The following is a 21,960-nucleotide window of genomic DNA, read 5'->3' on the forward strand; positions in this document are numbered from 1 at the left end:
AGGATCCGAAAATATTTTCGGATCCTGTGTGTCAATGACTGCCGAACCCAGAAGTTCGGCAGCTATCTTGCCGAAGAAGAAGAAGTTCGGCACCTATAGTGCCGAACTGTTGTCAGAGTCACTTGTTCGGCACTTAACAAGGGGGACCGTGCCACGCGAGCAGACTAATCTGCTCGCGTGGCTGCAGCGTGGCATGTTCGGCACCATTGGTGCCGAACATGCTTCAATGCTTGTCAGACTTTCCTGACGAAGAAAGAGTTCGGCACTGATAGTGCCGAACTCTTTTCTTCACATGCAGAGCCACACGGCTCTGCATGCACAGCGCCCGTACAGAGGGGACTTTGGCTTTAAGCCAAAAGTGTCCCTCTTCTTCTTCCCTTTCCCCCTTCAAATTTTTTTAACCTCCATTCTCCTCTGCGCGCAGCTCCCTTCCTCCCTTCCTTCTCTCCTCTCTCTCGACAGTTTGCCGGAAGCCTTCATCTCCAGCGCAGCTTCTCCAGCGCAGCTTCTCCTTCTCCAGCGCAGATCTCCTTCTCCAGCCCAGATCTCCTTCTCCTGCCACCAGGTTTTGCTTTAAGCAATTTTTTTTTTTTTTAAATATGCATATATAATTTTTTTCTTATTTAATTTATAGAGAAATTGAAAATAAAAGTGATCGGAAATGGGAAATGAGAGTGATCGGAAATGGAATGATGTATAGAGCGCTGGAGGAGAAATTTATAGGCGGGGAGTTCGGCACCAACCCTGCCGAAGTAGTTCACGGACTGCCCCCACGCAGCGTGCATGCATGCTGGTGCATGCATGCCTATGCGTATAGGGGTGCATGCACACCAGCATGCCTATGCGTATAGGGGTGGCCCTGCATGCCATTCATAAGCTCTTTGGCACTTTTTTAAAATAATAAATAAAATAATTTTAAAATAAAAAATAGAACACTTTATTAGATAATTTATATTTAAAAATTATAATAATAATATTAATATATTTTAATTAATATCAATAAATAAATTTTAATTTATTATAATATTTTATTAATTTTTTATAAAATTTTTAAATATATATTTATTTAATATATTTTATTTTCAGGCAATTTGTTCGGCAGTATCACTGCCGAACAAATTTGTGGGATGGGATACAATTCCTGTACATTCACATGTACATTCACATGGGATGGGCTGTGATGCAATTCCTTCACATGGGAAGGGTTCGGCACTCATAGTGCCGAATTCCTAAATTTGGTTTGTTTTATTTTATATATTTTATTTTCGTGAAACATAGATAATTTTAAGTATAAAAAAAATTAATATTAATATATTTTAATTGATATTAATAAATAAATTTTAATTTATTAAAATATTTTATTAATTTAATTTTTAAAATTTATATTTGTTTTACATATTTTAATTTCATGGTAGAATTTGTTCGGCAGTAATCAAATTGCTGTACGTGTACATCCCTGCATGCACCTAAGTGTAGGTGCATGCATGCAGGGCTTGCACGGCCAGCAGGCCCTGCCATCTTTAATTAGCTAAATAAAAGTGTTCGGCACTATAAGTGCCGAACACATTCTTTAATCAACATGCCTTGATCCTCGTGCTTGTTCGGCACCATTGGTGCCGAACATGCCACGCTGCAGCCACGCGAGCAGATTAGTCTGCTCGCGTGGCACGGTCCCCCTTGTTCGGCACTTATAGTGCCGAACAAGTGACTCTGACAACAGTTCGGCACTATAGGTGCCGAACTTCTTCTTCGGCAAGATAGCTGCCGAACCCAGTGCGTTGACACACAGGATCCGAAAATATTTTCGGATCCTGCATGATTTTAAAAATAAATTTCCATTTCTGCATGATTTGAAAAATTGCTCGCTGAACTTGAGATTTGTCTTTACTTGAAGGAGCATATAAAAAAACAAAACATTGAACCTTGAAAACATTAATGAGGTGTTTGCAGACGGTGCAACCTTTCTCATCTTGGCTGTCGTGGTATTTTGAATTTTAAATTTTAAGTTTTAGAAATCATATTACAACAAAGCCAGGAAATTAAAATGTCTGATATATGACAGCCTGAGAATTTTCAGAGCAAAGTTATTAGCAATTGCTTTGGTGTTAGGGTGTTGCTGCCTTAGCATTTGATCTTTGTTGTCATGCACAGAAGCAAGTTGGTGGGGTAGGGTTTTGTCATTTTCTGAATCCCTACCCCATGGTTGAGTGGCTGCTGGTTGGTTATGATTTTGAGAGAAGCTATCCTAAAATTGAATTGAATTGTCTTCACTCGACTTTGACATCTCACGACTCACGTTATGGGGCAGTAACAGGTTACAATCAGATGTGGGTAATTTGAAGCTATGGGTCCATTTGGCAGTGTCTTTTCAGTGTTGATATTATATATAGATATATAGATATATTGCTGAAAAAAACAATCTACTGGCCAATGGGTTGAACTTTACAAGTCATCACCTCCAATGAAATTTAAAACTAATAGTAATAGTAATAGTAATAAATAGAAGATGATGTTTCGCCTTTCAAAGCCACTTAAGAACTTCAATGAAGTCTATGAATAATAAAAAAAAATACCAAAAATTGAAACTTGAATAAAGAAATTCGAAAGTTGGTTTTTGGGATGTGTTTGGCTCGGCAGTTAAAGGAGGGTGTGTAATCTACGGGTTTGAAAAAAGGAAAAATAAATCAAATAGTTGGGTTCTATTTGTTATATATAAATATAGAAACAATTAAATATTCAATAAAGTTTCTATTTGAAATCAAAACTCTCCGAGAAAATAAATTTAATTTTTTATTTTTTATTTGGACATTAAATAGAGAAGAGAAAGCAAGAGAATGAAAGAAAATTTCTTTTTCAAATCATTCAAAATATTTATCTGCAAATTAGAGAAAATTATGGGGAATAAAGAAAAATAGTTGTTTAATATATACTTATATAATATATTAATAAAAAAAAGGAGAACATAATGATTTTCCCTCATCTTTTCCTCTTCTAATTTAACAATTTAGCTAAATAAAACAAAAAACTAATTTCTTTTTAATTATAAGCTTTTGATTTCTCCCTAAATAATCAAAGATTCAATCAAAGGAGTAGAGTCTTGATTTCAAAATAAGCCAATTTTAATGAATATTTTATATGAGAAAGCTTTTATAAGCACATAAACGACATGTTTAAGACCCGTAATAGTTTAACATTTTCGCTTTTAGGCAAATCCAAATCAGACCTTTGCATCTTCTGATTCAGGAATAAATTGCAATTGAGAAAGTTAGCTTGTTAGTTTTAACACATTGTTTGGCAGGAGATAAAAGTAAGATTTTATAAAGTACAGGATGTTTTAGGGTTTTCAAATGTTCATAATTTTTTGATAATTTGAGAAGAATATTTTTTTTTGTTTTTTGAAAGAGGGTGGAAATCAATTCAAATCCAAGGCCCAATGGGCAAATAAGTTGAGACAAAAGAAGGCCTAGCAGGCCTAACAGTAATTGAACTGCTCATCCAAGATAAATCCATCAAAACAAATAAACCCTAGTCTAAACTAGGGGTTAAAAGGAGGCTATTGGCAAACCCCAATATTGAAGTCTTGATCTCATTCGTAGTGGCATGTGGGCATAGGCTATGTTTTTAAAGTGATGTTTGGCGTTTTTAAACTAGTATTTAATAATTGAGCAGAATATGAAAAAGTTACTGTTTGTCACATTTAATTAATCATTGTTTGAATAATTATTCACTATTGAAACAACTAATAATTACAGTTACAATTAATACTGTCAAACGGGACCCTAGTAAAGCAAGAACGAATCCCTTCAAAATCCTCGACAAGATTTAGTTATGCAACTGAATCACAAGGCAAAATGAGGAATCCCACAATAGAATATCCGCCACTTAGTATCGCAAACTTAAAGCCTCTCAACCTCTTTTGAATGGAGGGGCCGCCACAAAAAGAACCTAAGCCAGCTCTTAACACCCGCAAGATCCCCCACCCAACTCTTCCCTTCTCAAAGTAACAAAGGCACATCCCTTAGGTTCACCACTATATTCAAAATGCAGCCAAAACCTCAGAAAACCAAAACAAGCAGCAAACTAGAAGAAGCAAATCATTGACAGCCTCACCAGTAAAAGCACAAAATCAGCAATACAGAACCAACATTAGAGTATTTGCAACCTGTCTGGAGAGGAGGGATGGAAAAGAGCTTCCCAGCTGCCCCATGCCACTTATTATCCCGTAGAAAGGAGGGAAGCAGAGGATTTTGAATGAATGAGAGATTCAACCTTAACTATATTGAGATGGTAGCAACTTTTTTCCTCAACATTTACCTTACAATTTGTATCTCTACATAAATAGAAACAAATTTAATTTGACAAGAAAATATAAATAAGTGATTAAAAAACAGAGAGATGTATTCCCAACAATGTGCATTTCAAATGCAGTATAACGATAAAATTTTCAATTTGGTGAATTTTATTGGGCAAAACTTCTCACTCTCGCCCAAAAAGGGTAATATTTACAAAAAAAAATCCCATTTAAAAGCCCCAATTTGTAAGAAAAAAAATATTCTGAGAAAATATCATATTTGTTATTGTTTGATTGTAATATTAAGAAAGTATATTATGTTAATAAGATTTTTAAATTCCAGATATAACTTCCTCTTTTTTTAAGTCTTCTTTCTTAAAAATTACTTATTTTGCCCTCAACATTTTTCATTTATCAATTTCACTAAGGGCCCCAAACGTGAAAAACGGAGAAATGTGCCTAGAAAAGTTTACAGGATGGAATATCACTTTCAAGTTGAAATTGGAGTATCAAGCTCTAACATTTATGGCATTCTTTCTAAAACTACACATCCACAAATGTAGAGGCTACAGATCGCTCAGCACCAAATGCATACAAGGCCCCTTAAAAAATCCAGCATAATGGCAGCAAGCAAGTAGTTAGTATGGTTTTTCAGCGGCTCCAAAATACTGGGCATTTTGGTTCATCCTTTAAGAAAGAAAAAGGCAAAGGCTACTACACATTGCTGCGCCATGTATAAGAAAGAACCAGAGTTTGCAGGCAGTGACAGAAAATTGTAGCCGCATATCCCTCTGCTAGGACTTCCTCATTTTGGATCTTGCATATCTGGGTTGCACCAATTAGAAAATAACACTTACTGTCATGATGAGATATAACCATGTTGAAAGGGCATAAAGCGAGTTAAGAATAAGTACTCTATGTGCATGCCGCCTCGGTCTGATGATGGTAACAAGGTTCCTTGAAGGTCCTCCATGGCTTTCTTGGCTAGTTCAACTTCCTGTTGGAAAGGGAAACGATGCATATCAGGCAATGAATTTTTAGTATTCTGGTTGTGATATGCCTCCAGTATAAATAAGATTCTGTTTTATATTAATAGTGAAATCAGAAGCACCACCAACTTTACTTCTACTTATGGAATTAAGAGGTTCATCCAGATGAATCCTAAAATACTCTAACATACTTCTGAAATAAAGATTACCCAGAGGGTAATCATTTTGGTGCTGCAATGCAAGCATGCTTCTGCAGTCATAGTATATTCATATCAGAGATTCAGCAAACCTTTAATCACATTAAGCTAAGAGGTTGCTGAATAGGCAAGGACTTTTCTTCGGCTCCTACATTTAAATACAAGCCAAAAACAAGGCATGCAACCTGAAGATTAGAGTCTAAGGAACTCAAGTGAAATGCAATGCCACTAACTGGCATGAGAAGCATGTACATATTAAACCAATCTTAAGTTGATGCAAAAAAGGTTTGCTTGTTTTCTTTCGTTGGTGCATATCTGAAATAATTTATCATGACTCTGAACTACCTATGATAGCAATAAAACCAATGGCCTGTAACTGCCAAAATTAATACCTCAAAATCGGCAAAGGCAACTGGCATTCCACCTTTAGCACGCATTTTGAGCATAGTGAATCCAGGATATCTGGACAAAAGGATTTAGACAATCAAAATTCTTAATGTAGTAGATGATCAAATCAATAGTAAAATAGACGCATTTAGAGAATAAACAGAAATTAAATACTCCATTTAATATGGAAATAATATCAGAAAAGAAAATTAGGATGTGGAACTTACTGTGAAAGACTTTGCTTCAGTTCATCTTCAGTACAATTTGGTCCTAGATTTGCAATAAACAAAGTGGAACAAGGATTACCACCTCCTTCTACTGTCTTGTCAGACTGCCTCTTTCAGAAATCAATTAATACAAATACATTATCAAAACATGCTCTCATGGAGCCATATTGCGAACAGCAACCAAAAAAGTTTAATGTAACTGCGGACATAGAAATCATGAGAAGTTTCAATTTCCAGATTATGCAAACTGAAGGCCCAGTATAAGGGATTTCATGCCTACAGCTTTCCTCCCATCCCTAGCCTCCCCAGTGTTTGACAGTAAACCTTCAGAAAAGAACTGTGACAATATGGAGAATGTAATAGGACGATGCAGATTGCAACTAGGGATGGCAATAGGTAGGTTACCAGAGAAGATCATCTTTCTCAAACGCAATTAACAATTTCAATACTCGAACTAGTCTTAAGCCCAATAAGTTCACCCTATATCAGTATGCGTTTCAAACCCAATTATAATCACCCAAATACTGCCCGGACCTATTTAGTTTTATACCTTCTAATAGTAAAAATAGTTTATTATTAGTTTATATTTTAAAATTTAATATGCTACAAAATATCTAAATGTTATTTATTTAAATATAATATTTAAAAATTTTATAAAAACAATATATACTTAATACTCAATTAATTGTTTATAGAAATGGATTTCCAACATATAAAACCCAAACTTGACATAGGTGTTACTTCCTGAACCTAAACTCGTCCTTAGAGTTTGGATAGATCAGGTATCCACAAAAACTGATCTGTTTCCATCCCTAATCATAACAACTGAACTGTAAGAAAATGCAAACAATAGAACAAACTCCTATTCAATAATATTTCCCCTAATGCATCAAGGGTTGTTTAATTTCTTATGCATGCTTATTTACCAATCTCATATTTTCAGGCGTTAAGTCTAAATGTCTCTCAACCCACAAGGAACAGGTAGAGTAGAGAAGCAGATAAAAGGAATAATAGACATTCTGCTTTTGATGCCATAAACAGAACATCTCCACATGCAACAAGCACCTGTTAAAAAGAGACTCATTCAAGTGTCATTCACTTACATTTGCAGTTACTGCAGCATTTTCTGGCTCACCACCTGCCTCACTACAAGTTATAAAATAGGATATAAGCTCAGATAATCTGAATGAATTACAGTAACTTGAATATATTCATCTGAAAAGTGCTAGAATGCTAGCAATATTTTTTAAAAAGAAAAAAAGAGAGTGCTAGAATGCTAGCAGTATTTTTTTTTTCTTAAACAAGGGTTTCTAACAGAGCTACAAAATATGAATTTTATAGTGCCTCCAACCTCTTTACACTCCCTAAATCACCCTGGTTGGCAGAAGCAGCAATCTCAGTAGCAGGTGCTTCATCAGAGTCACTGCCTCCTGCATGTGGAAATAAAGTCCAACATTACACATAAAGCCCATATGAGAATACCATGGAAACCACACGTATAACTGTAACAACAGAGGAAATTAAGGAAAGCAGAGAAAATAAAAGCTGGGAACATATAATGCATCCAACTTGGCAGGCTAATAGCTGGAAAGGCAACTTAAACCATGAGTGCAAGGGGAAGGAAGGATGAGACTAAACTTATTCCGCACTAATTTAAACATCAATTTATGCATAAATCAGCATTACCATCATCACTTGATGTTTCTTGCGCATTAGAGGCCATTTTAGTTCGTTTGTCAATAACCACATAGGCTCCACTACCTGCACAAGAAGAAATGTGGGTTAACCATCTGATACCTATATGGAAACAATCATCTCAAAAGTGAAACATGAGACTATGTACCTGGTTTACGTTTCCTCCTTGAATTTGTTCTGGCCAGCTCTATATGCAGAGTAGATCCAGTTTGAGGATCAAATTTTACTCCCTAAATGTGATGAACAAAGCAGAATCCTTTCAGAAAGGTAAAGTTCACTGCTAGCGTTTCCAAATAGGTATAAATGTTCTCAGTTCAAACTTTTACACTATTATCCACTAAATATATTAGTTTATCAGAACTTAATATATAAGTTTTCATCCCCTCTCATTTGCTAAATTTTTTAGTCTAATGCTGTAACTAAACTACTTAACAGTCAGGGAAAAAAGAAATGAGCCATTTGAGTTTTCATTTTGATGCAGTTAATAGTTTGATAATGAGGCATGCTTAGATTTCCAGAAAAGGCAAAGTTCTAAAGGGGAAAACTAAAAAGCAATACAAATTTTAATCATAGGTTTGTGTTTAACATTCATTGACGTGGAAGTAAATTCTAATTTTGACGTTATGAGCATAATTTTCAAAATTACTGTTAATCTGTATTCAACTCTGAAGATGAATTTGAATGGAATATCAAAGTGACATCCATTTTCAAGGGAAAGTAACGGGATCCAAAGAACTAAATCAGCTGGGAGGATAACCGATTTTCCATCAAAGCCTTAAGTTCCTCAGGACAAAAGAAAGGAAAAACTCTCACAATAAAGTTTTGAACATAGCTTGAGAACTGACTAGCCAAATACTGCAGTTGCTACTTGCTAGAAACAAAAACCTAAGCAGATATTAGGCTGTAAATGCCTATATACAAGAAAACAAAACCCTAATTATTTTAGGACTAAAGTAAACAGGACAAGTACTATAAGAAATAACAAATGCTCAATTCTCACATTTAAGGAGTGCAAAGCTGCAATTGCCGATTGGTGATTAAAGAAGGTAGCAAACGCAACAACCTGCAATCAAAGCATCAACAAACTCTGAACCTATTACATTCCCCGATAATTGACCTTATAGAAGCCAAGAAAAACATTTCCACAAATTTGTAATTGTTGAGATGAATTTTCGACGGAAACAAACAGAAACTGAAAATTTTCATGCTAATCGGGAAAATAATATGTGATTAACAAAAGAAAAACCTGGTTGCCGCGGCCGGTGTACTTGAGCTGGCAAGAGTCGAAGCCGGGGCGTCGGCGAAAGAGGTTGTGAATCTCACGAGGCTTGACGTCGTCTGGCAGTCCGGAAACAAACAGAGTATTAATTCCGTTCCGGTCAGATGGTGGTGGTGGTTGTGGTGGCGGTTGCTGTAGCTGGTAATAAGGATCATAAGGCTGATGAAATTGTGCCATTAATTCTTATCTTATAAGGTTGGAGTAAGGTCACGGATGTGATTGAATACAGAACCGGTCTGTGGGTCTCACCGGGGGTTCCGTCGGCGGTCAGGACGGGGAGAGGATAAACTATACGGTGACTGGAAAGTAGAACGGGATAAGCAAAAATACGTCAGACATTGATGGCCGAAGCAGGCTGTGCACGGTTTTTGAGTTCCAAGCCAACTGATAACCGGATATGAATTGAACAAATTGAATCAGAAGTTTCTTTTCTTTTCTTTTTTAGCAATGGAAAGAAGTTTGCATTTAGGAAGACCATCGGATTAAACAATATATAAGGACCAAAAACAATAAAGCCCAGAGGAGACTCAAACCCAATTAGAAGCCTAAATTCAAACCAAACACAGCCCACCCAAAATACCCAGCTTGTTGAAACCGAACCATCTGGAAACACAGAGACTAGATTCCACCGAACCAACTCTTACCGCTGATCAAGACCCAGAGGAACTGAAACTAGCGTCACATCCCTGCCGGCTACCGTGGACAACAATAGAACAACAGGAAAACACAAAAAAATGGGTAAGTGGAAATCACCACAAACACAAACACAAAAAGATCGAGACTTCAACTATAGAGAGAAAATGCAATAAACCACAGATGGAAGTGTGATTCACTGGGTGTCGCGGTGCAGTCCCAAACCGTTGATATCAAGAAAGCAACTTTTCCATAGAACATGGTAGAAAGATCCACCAAAACTAGGTGAAAAAAAACTCCTCCCCCACGCAGCACTGAAGACCTGGAAAGAAAAAATATAAACACAGAAAGGCATATGCAAAATTCCATTTCAAAATCGTAATAAATCGAAAAGAAAACAGTTTTATATATTTGAGGTTAGATATATTTGTTTTGCAAAAGTTTTTTTTTATGTATTTATAAATTTAATAAAATTATATATGTGTTTATATGTAATTAAAATTGCATAAAAATATATAATTTAATTTATAATAGATATGAATGTATATAATTCAGTATCAATTTTTTAGTTTATATTTTTAAAAAAATTAATGATTAAAAAATTTATATTTCTAATTTTATTATAATTATTTATTTTTTAATTAAAATTTAATCCTATAAAATTATTTCAATTATACTTACAATTATTTATACCTTAAAAAATTAATAAAATTACTATGCTACATCAACACATTATATTAGTAAAGTTAAAAATTAATAGTAAAAAATTTATATTTTATTTTTATTATAATTCTATTTTACACTTTTATTTTTTCTGATTAAACTTCGTTTCACAAAATATATTTTACTGTTGCTTTCAAAAAAAATTATCAAATTACACTTTTTTATTTTTAAATATATTTAAAAATTACTATTTATATTATTATTTAATTTTTTTAATTTTATCAATAATGTTATAATAATAATTTACTTTAATTTTAATTTTAACTAAAATTATTATTTATCGATTTTTTTAATCTATCAAATATACTCTTTATTTTTAAAATTAGAGTTAAAAAAATAATTTTATTAAATATATTAATTATAAATATTAAAAAATAATTTAAAATAATATTTAATATTATTCGATTTAAAAATATTAAAAATAATAAAATAAATTTTTAAAATAAATTTTTATATTATTTTTTATCACTCAAATATAATATTAATTTATCACTTTTTTTAAATTATATTAATATTTAAAATAAATTTTAAAAAAATTAATAATATATAAATTAAATATTTAATTGTCTAATTGACTTGATTAATTAATTACAAGAATATGTAATTTATTTAAAATTATAAAATTAATTTTTATTTTTTTTATTTTTTAAAAAAATTATTAATAAAATGAATAGTTATAAAAATCATCCACTTTTAATTTTATTAAAATTTTACTTTAACTTTTAAATTGGTATAAATTTTACTTTAAAATTTAAAAACGTTACCATGATAATGTAATGAGTGGTTATCATTATATTAATTTTTAACGGTATATATAATAGTAGAATATAATTGAAATAATTTTATAAAATTAAATTTTAATTAAAAAAATATAAAATGTAATTATAATAAAATTTAAAATATAAATTTTTTTATCAGTAACTCTTTTAAAAATAATTTGAGCCATAAATATATTAAATTATTTTACAATTCTTAATTATATAATCAAATTCCATTCATTATATAATATATTTTAAATATTAATTATAAGTATATTTTTATTAAAAATTATATATATATTTTTTATCAACATTATTATCGTGTAAACGTTAGTAATTTTATTATTGTTTTTTGTGTTAAAATTTTAAAATTATTTATTATTTTAAAATATTATAAATATATTGTAATTTTATATACAATAATTAAAATTAAAAGTAAAATAAAATCAAAAATAAAATTAAAATTCTGCTAAATTATTTAGAACTAAATGGAAAGTGTCTCAAATTTTAATTACAAATTTGGTTCTTAAAAATTAAAAAATAAAAATTTAGTGGTTTCAATTCTAATTTTAATTAGATCCGTACAGATCAAAATTGAGCAATCTTATGTTGAAGTTTAATATATTATTATATAATAATGAATTTATTAATTTTATACTAAATATTTTACATTTACAATTTCCTAAAATTTATTTCCACACGAAATAAAATTCATATGAAAAGTACTAAAAAATTCAACACTTTATAATATACTTTCTCGGTAATCAATACATCTGTTTTTTTTTGTTTGTTCTTTCTTTTTTATATCAGAAGAATTAATATACGACATTCTGGAGCGATGAAGAATAAATATTTTTCCTACAACTTGATACATATTTATAATTTTAAAATTATAAATGAGTTTTATTGAAATGTATAATAGATCTTATCTGAAACTATGATTAATTTTTTATTGATTAAATAGAGAAATCAAATTATCATTTGATGTGTACAGCAATTTTACTTCTATCATGCACCTTTTTCATGATTTTAGTGGTGCCACGTTATTTTCATTGAAAGTCGAAATAATATTTAATGCAATTTTTAAATTTAGTATTGTGAGTAGGAAAAAAAAAAACTTTGATTAGATTATTCTTTAGCAACACTTTTGGGTTTGATTTTCATTTTTGGGATTGAGCAATTAGCTACGTGGAAAGAGTTCCATGGGAAAGTAGAATCGGTCTTCAATTTTTCAGAAATTAGTTCGATATTCCTACAGTTCAGCTAGTACACTAAATTAATAGTATTATAATATATTATTAAATAATTTATAAATATTTACTAATTTCAAATCACCCTTAAGATATTCACACTAAAAATAATTTTAAATAATTTGAGAGTTAAAATTAAATGTAATAAATTTTAATTTTAAAAATATTTAAATAACAAAACAATTTCACTTAAAATTTTTGCAACAGGTACTTGAGACATTTTTTTTTTTGAAAAAAAGGAAAGTAACCTTTTAAATCACAATGTGAAACGATGACTTGTGTTGTATAATCTATTTTTCCATATTTTAAAATTATTTCATGTGCAATGTATAATTATTTAATTAAATGAATTTATTTTATATGAATTTAAATCAGTAATTTTTAGATGCACTTAATCTTCTGTATTTTACGGATTAGCCCCATAATAAATTTATTATTTCACAAACACCATCAATTACATGCACCATAAAAGCAATCATGTCAAGGATCAGTTAGCTAATAATAGTTTTTTTTTTCCCCTTCACCAACCACTCATTAAAAATAAAAAAATAAATAAAAATTAAAAAAACAGGAAACAAGAGCAAACTAAAACTAGAAACCTATCAATTCCAGCAACTTCAAACTCCAAATCACAATTAGAAATGAGAACAACCAAATTAGTGAACGATAATTAAAAAAAAAAAACCGAAGAAAAGAAGAACAAATTGGAAAATTAATTAATCTCAATACTAAATAACTTCAACTGATCACAGAGAACCGCACAATCAAGAAGAAGAGGAAGCAGCACCACCTCCGGCAGAACCTATCAACCCAGTAGCCTCCTCGTCCAATAACAAATCATCAGTCTTCCTTGTAACTCCGTGCGCCGCCACAACCACCACGCCGGTCACCAGCGACCCCAGCACATTCCAAGTAACATTGGTCAGCAACAAGACCAATACCGTCAGCACTCCAAGTCCGATCAGCACCGTCTTATCATCTATCGTCCGGCCAAAGACCACCAATGGCTGATCCCTCTGGAAGTACAAGTACAACCACGCAGCTGTCATCGCTATAAACACAATGAGTGAAACTGGGTGCCACAGAAGGCTCAAGAACACGATTATCAGTATTACTATGGCGTAGTTCATCCTAAAATAAGCGGCGTTAGCCCTCAATCGGAACAGAGCTTCGGCTAGATTTGCAGGGAGACTGAAAGAACGGAAATCGAACATTATTTTCCATGGCCTGCTAGTGCCTAACCCTTCTTGGATCATTTCTTTGGCTCGAACTATGTACTCGAGGTTCGGGGTATCGTCCGACGACGACGCGGTTGGGATCGTGCCGTATGTGGTCATTTTCCGGTGGATTATGTTGATGGTTTCGGCGATTGTATCAAAGAGAGAACGTGGGAAGGTGTCGTCCAAAGGCGGGGGAAATTATGGCCGATTGGATATTTTATAGTACTAACAATGAGCATTGTGAAAGGTCCATTGCGATCGAAAACTATTATTTAATTATATTTTAATAAAATCAATTTTTTTATTTTTATTTAATTAGTTTTTATATTTTTATTTCTTTGTTCTTTAATAACTGAATAATTGATTTTATTAAAATAAAGAGATAAATAATAAATTATTTTCTTTTAACATTAATAAAGCTAAGTGTTTTATCATAATTTTAAGGGCAATTTCATATGAAATTTATTTTTTATTTTAATATGAATAAAGTTTTAAAAATGTAACATGATTTTTTAAATATATTTAAAGTATTTTACAAGTTTTTAATTTTAAAATTATTTCACATGAATTTATATCATTGAAGTTTCTCGAAAATATCAAAAAGATTTATTTCTCACATTAAAGTTGTGTAGCTATAAAATCTTAAATAAAATATTTTGAATTTTTTAATAAACTAAACTAAATCTTAATTACTAAAAAAAGTATTTAATATTATTAACTGGATTACGTATCAAATAAAAAAAAATTAAACTTTATTATTAAATATAAAACTATATTTCTAAGTTTAGATCCATCGTTATTTTTATGTCCCAATGTGTATAATGCTTTTTTTAATTAAAATATTATAATTTAATTTCACATTGTTAGATTGAGTGGTTAAAATTAAATTTCAATAATTAATTTTAAAATTATTTATAAATATAATACTTGGAGCGATTTTAAAAAAATTAATAGTTAATGATTTAAAGTTAATAATCATAATACTAAAAATAGATTTTTCTTAAAAACCTAATTTAGGCTTTTTTTTTCCTCCAATTCAATGACAGATATTAAAATTATAAAAAAAAACAGAAATTGATATATTAATCAAAAACTATTTAAGAAATGAAATAAATAATTTTATACACAATACATTTGACATCATTCATTTTGAATAAAAAAAAAAATCTTATAAAAGAATTCATTATTTACACTTTTTAAAGTAAAAATTTTTAAATTAAAAAAATTAATATTTATTTCAAACAAGATACTTATTAAAAAATAAGTTAAATGAATTGAATTATATGAAATGTTTAGAAAAAGCCTTAATAATTTTCATATTTTAAATCCTCAATCAAATAATCGATTCTAGTTATTTTAGTAATTAAGACTAAATGAAATTATTTTTTCAAATCAGTTTATTACATGAAAAATCCTGCTGAGAACTTTTTTCCATCCGCGGGTATGAACTGTACTCTCATGCGGACAAGACCACACTAACAGTGGTGGGGACAGCATTGATAAAAAGACGGAGAGGTAACACCGAGGCCGAACAGGTTGGCCACGTGGCATGTCGAAAGTAGCGCACAACTTTTACCTAGCATTAAAAAGTCAAGGCTCGTTATTGTAAATCCAAAAGCACAATAATAACTCCACGTGGCGTAATGACATTGCAGGAACATGAACAGAGCCAATGAGGTGTTGTCTCGTGAAGGAATAAACATAGGGGTGGATGCAGTTTATCGAGGGTGAAGTGGGAGAGGTCAAGGGGAAAGTGCCACATGAAGAAAAGCAAGTGTAGCAAAGCTGAATTTTTGTGTTGCGATGTTTTTGTTTGCCCTTTTTTATTTGGGGGCACATTAGAAAAGGAATTTGCCTTTAAAATTTGGAGGACTTCTTTTTATGACATTATTGGAGCAATGATTCACTAACCACCAAGAAAAATAATATTAGAAATTAAAGGATGGAGTTTTAATATTTCACTTATTTTCATAAATTTACTAACAAGAGTATTTAATTTTAATTCATGATTATTTTTTTAAACAGGAAAGTGAGAGTTGAAATTTGAATCTAAACTTTTAGTGATTTTAACTATTATTTGATTGAGCCAAACTAGGTCTTTAGCCTTTAATTTTAATTCATGAAAGTTGATTGGTTAGTACCCTGATTATTAGAGTATTAAATAGTTAATTTAAAAGTTAGAATAACATTTTAAAAATCTATACCGATTATATAAATTTTATTTTTTTTTAAAAAAAAATTAACATTTTAACGGTAATTAAAAGTAGGATATGTTAAATAATAAATAATTTATAATTTTTAGAGGTATAAATCTAGACTAGTGTGTGACTAAATTTGTTATGTCTATCTATTAATATGGTATCATAAATATAGTTAATGTTATAAAATATTAAGAGTGATCGAAACGTAAAAAGTTATATAAAATGTTAAGAATCATGAGTATTGAAAAGTTATTGTCGAGTGCCTATAAATACCTTTATGGTATTTGTGTTTAGGTGAAGAGTGGAGTCTTGTAGGAGTTCTTATTATTTATATTTCATTGAGTAATGTCTCTATCCTTTTCAATAAAGTGGTGTCAGAGTGTTTTCAAGAAATCAATAATAAAGTCAATCACGTTTTTTGCATAATATCATAGACAAGTTTAAAGAACCAAGATTAAGGTTAAAAGTGGCAATTCTAAACTTGAGAGGTATGGAGTCTGATAGAGCCTGGTTCAAAAAAGTAGATCAAAGTCGAGTTCAAAGAGATTTAGAGCTTAGTTCGTAATCCAAGAAGATGTAGCAGATTTAGAGTCAAGAATTTAGAGCTTGATTAAATCCTAGTTAATTGAAGTTGATGTTAAAAGAAATTTAGAAGTAAATTGCTTGGTACGAAAAAAGCTATTTAGCTATTTGCATGTGTTGCATATCTGGATTTGAAAAAGAAAAATCCATTGACAAAGTATTGTGAAATTTCTAAGCTTATTAGGGTTACATAAAATTCTCGTGGACCTTACTGCAAGCCCACAGCCTATGTGTTGGGAAAATCAATTATGCTTATTAAAAATTTATATTACAAAGTAAAATTAAAAAAAAAATATTAATTGTTGCATTTCAAAAAAAAAAAAATTAATTGTTGGATCGTAAAAATACATTGATATCTTATCTCTTTGTTATTTTTAAAATATCATCTCATTTAATTTAAAACCTATTCTTTTTTTTTTGTCCAAAAAATTAAAACCTATTCTACGGGTTGAATAAAGTAGTAATTTCTTAAAAGTGCTATAATTTTTGTTCTTGTTTTTCTTTTTTTTTAATTTTAAATTATAAATTCATACATAATCCAAAAATATTTTCAGATTCTGTGTGTTAACACAACGTGTTTGGCAATCATACTGTCAAATACGGAAGTTCGACACTCATAATGTCGAATTTTATATTGTTCGACACTATGAGTGGCGAACACTGCGTTGTTCAGCTTGTTCAACATCTATAGTGTCGAACAAGTTGATCCGTGTCACGAGAGCAGTGTAATTTGCTCATGTGGAAAACTTTATAGTGCCGAAGAGTTGATGGTCTGCACTATAAATGTCGAAGAGTTGATTAAAGTACGGTCCTGCATGCATGCAGGTTGAATTCTTTGGCACTTTTAGTGCCGAAGAGTTGATTCCTACATGTACATTTGTTAGATATTAAAAAATATTAAATTTTATTTTTTTAATTATATTTATTTTAAAAATATTAAATTTTATTAGATATTAAAAAATATTTATAAAAACTTAAACATAAAATAAATTTAATAGTAATCAATTAAATTATTTTAAAAAATTATTTAAAATAATTTAGTATTAATTTTAAAAAATTAATTTAAAATTAATATATAATAAAATTTTAAAAAATTAAATTATTTAGTATTAATTTTATTTTATGTTTAAGTTTTTGTAAATATTTTTTAATATATAATAAAATTTAATATTTTTAAAATAAATAGTAATTAAGAAAATAAAATGAAATAAATTTTTTATTAATATAATAATTTAATTTTTGAAAATATTTTATCCGTCCAATTTTGTTGATTATTTTAAAATTATTATTTAATTTTTTTTATATTATAATAATATATAAATTGATTAGTATTAATTTTATTTTATGTTTAAGTTTTTGTAAATATTTATTAATATATAATAAAATTTAATATTTTTAAAATAATTATAATTAAGAAAATAAAATGTAATAATTTTTTTAAAAATATAGTAATTTAATTTTTTAAATTATTTCATCCGTTGTGTTTTTTTATTATTTTAAATTTATTTATTTATTTTTTATATATTATTAAAATATATAAATTGATTAGTATTAATTTTATTTTATGTTTAAATTTTTGTAAATATTTTTTAATATCTAATAAAATTTAATATTTTTAGAATAAATATAATTAAGAAAATAAAATTTAATATTTTTTAATATCTAAGAAATTTATGTGCATGCAAACTTGCATGCACAGCGGTGCATGCATGACGCTTTAATAAATTCTTCAGCATTTATAGTGCCGAAGAATTTTACTGGTAACCACGAAAGTAGTGTAATCTGCTTCCGTGGCATGGATCAGCTTATTCGGCATTTATGGTGTCGAACAAGCTGAACAACGCAGTGTTCGCCATCTATGATGTCTGTAACGACCCGGAAATCCGACCCGTTACCGGCGCTAGGATCCAGATCGGCTTAATGCCGCCGGGACCCGTAGCAAGCCTATATACCTCCTGTAAACCTGTGGAATCCCATACATAACAATATATACATGGTCTGTAAAAATTTTTCTTTTTGTCTTATCCAAGCAAAACCTGTGCATGCACAAAGTCATACATAAACCCCACACTGGAGTCCTCATCAAATACTCCAATGGGGTATCATCGTCATACATATCAGCTCGGATAATCATAGTCATAACATCATTACTCATTAAACACTCTGTACATAAATGGGATTCACACACCTCTAGGTCAAGCACTACTATAATCCTCAATACATCATCAAATCATTAATTACATTACATTGTCATACATACTCATTACATCATGTTCATGTCCACTACCATCTATTACAACTATCTATTACAACATACAAGGCTTGACTTCACTCTAGCCGACTTCTTGATCTATCCTGTACCTGCAACTCTGGGGATAAAGGGAGTGGGGTGAGCTACTAGAGCCCAATGAGCAGAAACTAAAAACATATGTTTAATTCCACCATTTTTAGGTATATTATTATTCATTTTATTATTATTATTATTATATAACCTTTTCTTATTCATGCTTTCATGTATGCGCCATAACACAAACATTTCACAACAAGGATGAACTTGTCACCATTTAGCCCCTATCTTTCTTACTTATACATGCCGGGGGCGTAGAGCCGTAGCAGGCACACCCGGACTTCCATAATCTGTCATAGTGCCAGGGGCGTAGAGCCGTAGCAGGCACACCTGGACTCACATAGGCTATCATGACATACAAGGGCTAATGGATCATTCAACATTCATCCACATCAACAACAAAGTATGCAATGCAACATATTCGTGAATTCTAATGCAAACAACCTAATATTGCATGGCATAATGATGCATGGGCAATGCTTTATGATTCATTCATTTATTCATTTACTTTAAAGCTTAAAGGGTTGTTCCACTCACCTGGGAACTGAAGCTTTAGTAACGAACTCTGAACGACTACCTCACAACCGGGGGTCTCGGTTCCTCGGGTCCGAACCTACACAGGTGGACTCAAATGAGGCACCAAACATACATGAACATGACTCTAAAATACTCCTCAAAGACCCCCTAAAACATCCTGAAAACATCACATGAAAACATGCAAGAAATGGCTGAACAGGGCACCTTCGGCGGCACCTTCGGCGGCCGAAAGTCCTGGACAGAGACGAAACTCAGGTAGGTTCGGCGGCACCTTCGGCGGCCGAAAGTGCCAGACAGAGACGAAAGTCTCTTTTCGGGGGCAACTTCGGCAGCCGAAAGGCCTGCCTCCCCAGCCATGTTCGGCGGCCGAAAGTACCTTCGGCTGCCGAACCTGGTTTCTGCCAAAGGGCAGAAACTTGGCTCCCTTAGCACATTTCGCCTCCAAACCTTCCAAACATGCATATTGTTCAACCAAAGCATGCATACAAGTTCCTAGGGGCCTCAAACATGCATATACCCCATCTACAACACTTCAATCACATACAATCAAGCTACATTGTTCAAAAAGTCATCAAAAAACCCATAAACATACACATAACCTAAACATGCATTCTAACCCTTAGATCTTGCATAAAACTTATTTAAAACATAATGAGAGTTCAAGATCGACCCTTACCTCTTGAAGATCGAGAGGAAAACGACCTTGACTCAAAGATGGGAGGATTGAGCTCCTTGAACCTCAAAGTACTCAAACGTGCTTAAAACTTGTAGATCTTCAAAACAAAGTTATAAACTTGTTAAAAACGTGAAAGATTGAAGGAAAATGCTCAAGATTGGTGAGGGGCGGCGGAGGTTCACCTTAGCCGACAACGGGGAAGAAAAACTCGCCCGTGCGGATCAAAGAGACCCTTTTATAGTGGCTGGCCAGGCCACGTTCGGGGGCCGAAAGTGCCTCCGCATGCATGCAAGGTTCGGCGGCCGAACATGAGGTTCGGCGGCCGAACCTGGACTTCCCTCACTCATGCTTTCGGGGGCCTAACGTGCCTCCAAAACGCATGCATGTTCGGCGGCCGAACTTGACTTTCGGCGGCCGAACCTGGGTTTTCCTCCAAAGACTTTTCATGTAAAAACTCATTTAATTTCTTACTTAAAAACATGAAATACATGAAAACATTTCATAAAATCATAGTTTTACCCTTCTAGAGGTTTCCGACATCAGAGGTCCCACCGGACGGTAGGGATTCCGATACCAGAGTCTAGCCGGGTATTACATTCTTCCCCCCTTAAGAACATTCGTCCCCGAATGTTCCTCAACTAACATACAAAGCATGGCATCAATCATAACATACAATATAGCATACAATATATCATACATGCAACACATAAAACAACTAACACTCACCTCAAAACAGATGGGGGTATTGCTGGAGCATGGACTCCCGTGTCTCCCAGGTGCATTCTTCAATATTGTGGTGGTTCCAAAGGACTTTCACCATCGGGATTTCCTTGTTCCTCAGCTTTCTGATCTGGGTGTCAAGAATCCGCACTGGCTGCTCTACATAGGTGAGATCCTCTTGGATCTCTACATCAGGCTCACTAAGAACCTTGCTCGGATCTGACACGTACTTCCGTAACAGAGAAACATGGAAAACCGGATGGATTCTCTCCATCGAAGCAGGCAAGTCTAGCTTGTACGACACATTACCGACCCTCTGAAGCACCTCGAAAGGACCGATGTACCGTGGAGCTAACTTACCCTTCTTCCCGAACCGAACCACTCCTTTCATAGGAGACACCTTGAGCAAAACCAAATCCCCCTCCTGAAACTCTAGCTGTCTTCTGCGAATATCTGCATAACTCTTCTGCCGACTAGCAGCAGTCTTGATCCTTTCTCTGATTATGGGTACCACCCTGCTGGTAAGCTCTACTAACTCCGGACCCGCAAGAGTCCTCTCTCCTACTTCCTCCCAGCAGATAGGTGATCTGCACTTCCTCCCATACAAAGCTTCATATGGAGCCATCCCTATGCTAGCATGATAGCTGTTATTGTAGGCAAACTCCACCAGAGGTAGATGCTGCCTCCAAGAACCGCCAAAATCTAGCACACACATTCTGAGCATATCCTCTATTGTCTGGATGGTCCTCTCTGACTGTCCGTCAGTCTGTGGGTGGAAGGCAGTACTGAAGTCTAATCTGGTACCCATAGCGTTCTGCAGACTCCGCCAAAACCTGGAGGTGAACTGGGGCCCTCTATCTGACACTATAGATACCGGGACCCCATGCAGTCTGACAATTTCATCTACATACACCTGCGCCAACTTGTCCACAGAGTAACCACTCCTGACAGGGATGAAGTGAGCAAATTTGGTGAGTCTGTCCACAATCACCCATATGGAGTCCAATCTGTTGGACGTCGCCGGTAACCCCACTACGAAGTCCATAGCTATATTCTCCCATTTCCACTCTGGAATCGGTAGTGGATTCAACATTCCAGCCGGCTTCTGATGCTCTAGTTTCACCCTCTGACACACATCGCAGGCTGACACGAACAGTGCCACGTCTTTCTTCATGGCTGGCCACCAATACACTCTCTTCAGATCCTGATACATCTTGGTGGCTCCAGGGTGAACACTATACCTGGTAT

General features: G+C 32.7%; 2 protein-coding genes across 5 annotated transcripts; both read right to left on the bottom strand.

The window, feature by feature from the left end:
- Positions 1-4,730: 4,730 nt before the first annotated feature.
- Positions 4,731-10,073, bottom strand: LOC110613773 (protein WHI4). 4 transcript variants are annotated; one of them, XM_043956071.1, is made up of 12 exons: positions 9,899-10,073; positions 9,710-9,758; positions 9,033-9,449; positions 8,787-8,849; positions 7,935-8,016; positions 7,778-7,852; positions 7,443-7,521; positions 7,195-7,237; positions 6,092-6,201; positions 5,870-5,939; positions 5,206-5,288; positions 4,731-5,116 (listed from the first exon to the last, which is right to left on the bottom strand). In XM_043956071.1, the coding sequence occupies exons 3-12, from the start codon at positions 9,240-9,242 to the stop codon at positions 5,086-5,088; spliced, it is 846 nt and encodes a 281-aa protein (XP_043812006.1). In that variant the 5' UTR covers positions 9,243-9,449; positions 9,710-9,758; positions 9,899-10,073; the 3' UTR covers positions 4,731-5,085. The 4 variants fall into 4 exon arrangements, with proteins under 4 accessions (XP_043812006.1, XP_021610764.1, XP_021610763.1 ...); XM_021755072.2 differs by having other exon boundaries at positions 9,880-10,073; XM_021755071.2 differs by having other exon boundaries at positions 9,710-10,073.
- A 2,936-nt stretch (positions 10,074-13,009) lies between these two features.
- LOC110613916 (PRA1 family protein F3) lies at positions 13,010-13,857 on the bottom strand. Its single transcript, XM_021755331.2, has one exon. It carries the CDS (start codon positions 13,764-13,766, stop codon positions 13,194-13,196), a length of 573 nt encoding a protein of 190 aa, XP_021611023.1. The 5' UTR covers positions 13,767-13,857; the 3' UTR covers positions 13,010-13,193.
- Between the last annotated feature and the right edge of the window lie 8,103 nt (positions 13,858-21,960).

The sequence above is a fragment of the Manihot esculenta genome, chromosome 4, assembly GCF_001659605.2.
Source record: "Manihot esculenta cultivar AM560-2 chromosome 4, M.esculenta_v8, whole genome shotgun sequence".
In the NCBI taxonomy this organism is placed as follows: Eukaryota; Viridiplantae; Streptophyta; class Magnoliopsida; order Malpighiales; family Euphorbiaceae; genus Manihot; species Manihot esculenta.

Excerpts from the sequence above, each read along its gene's own strand:
- LOC110613773 (XM_043956071.1), bottom strand. The coding sequence starts at position 9,242 with ATGGCACAATTTCATCAGCCTTATGATCCTTATTACCAGCTACAGCAA. Across the intron at positions 5,289-5,869 it reads TTGCCTTTGCCGATTTTGAG|GAAGTTGAACTAGCCAAGAA; the intron begins GTATTAATTTTG and ends CCTTTCCAACAG. Across the intron at positions 5,117-5,205 it reads CGAGGCGGCATGCACATAGA|ATATGCAAGATCCAAAATGA; the intron begins GTACTTATTCTT and ends GGTGCAACCCAG.
- LOC110613916 (XM_021755331.2), bottom strand. The coding sequence starts at position 13,766 with ATGACCACATACGGCACGATCCCAACCGCGTCGTCGTCGGACGATACC.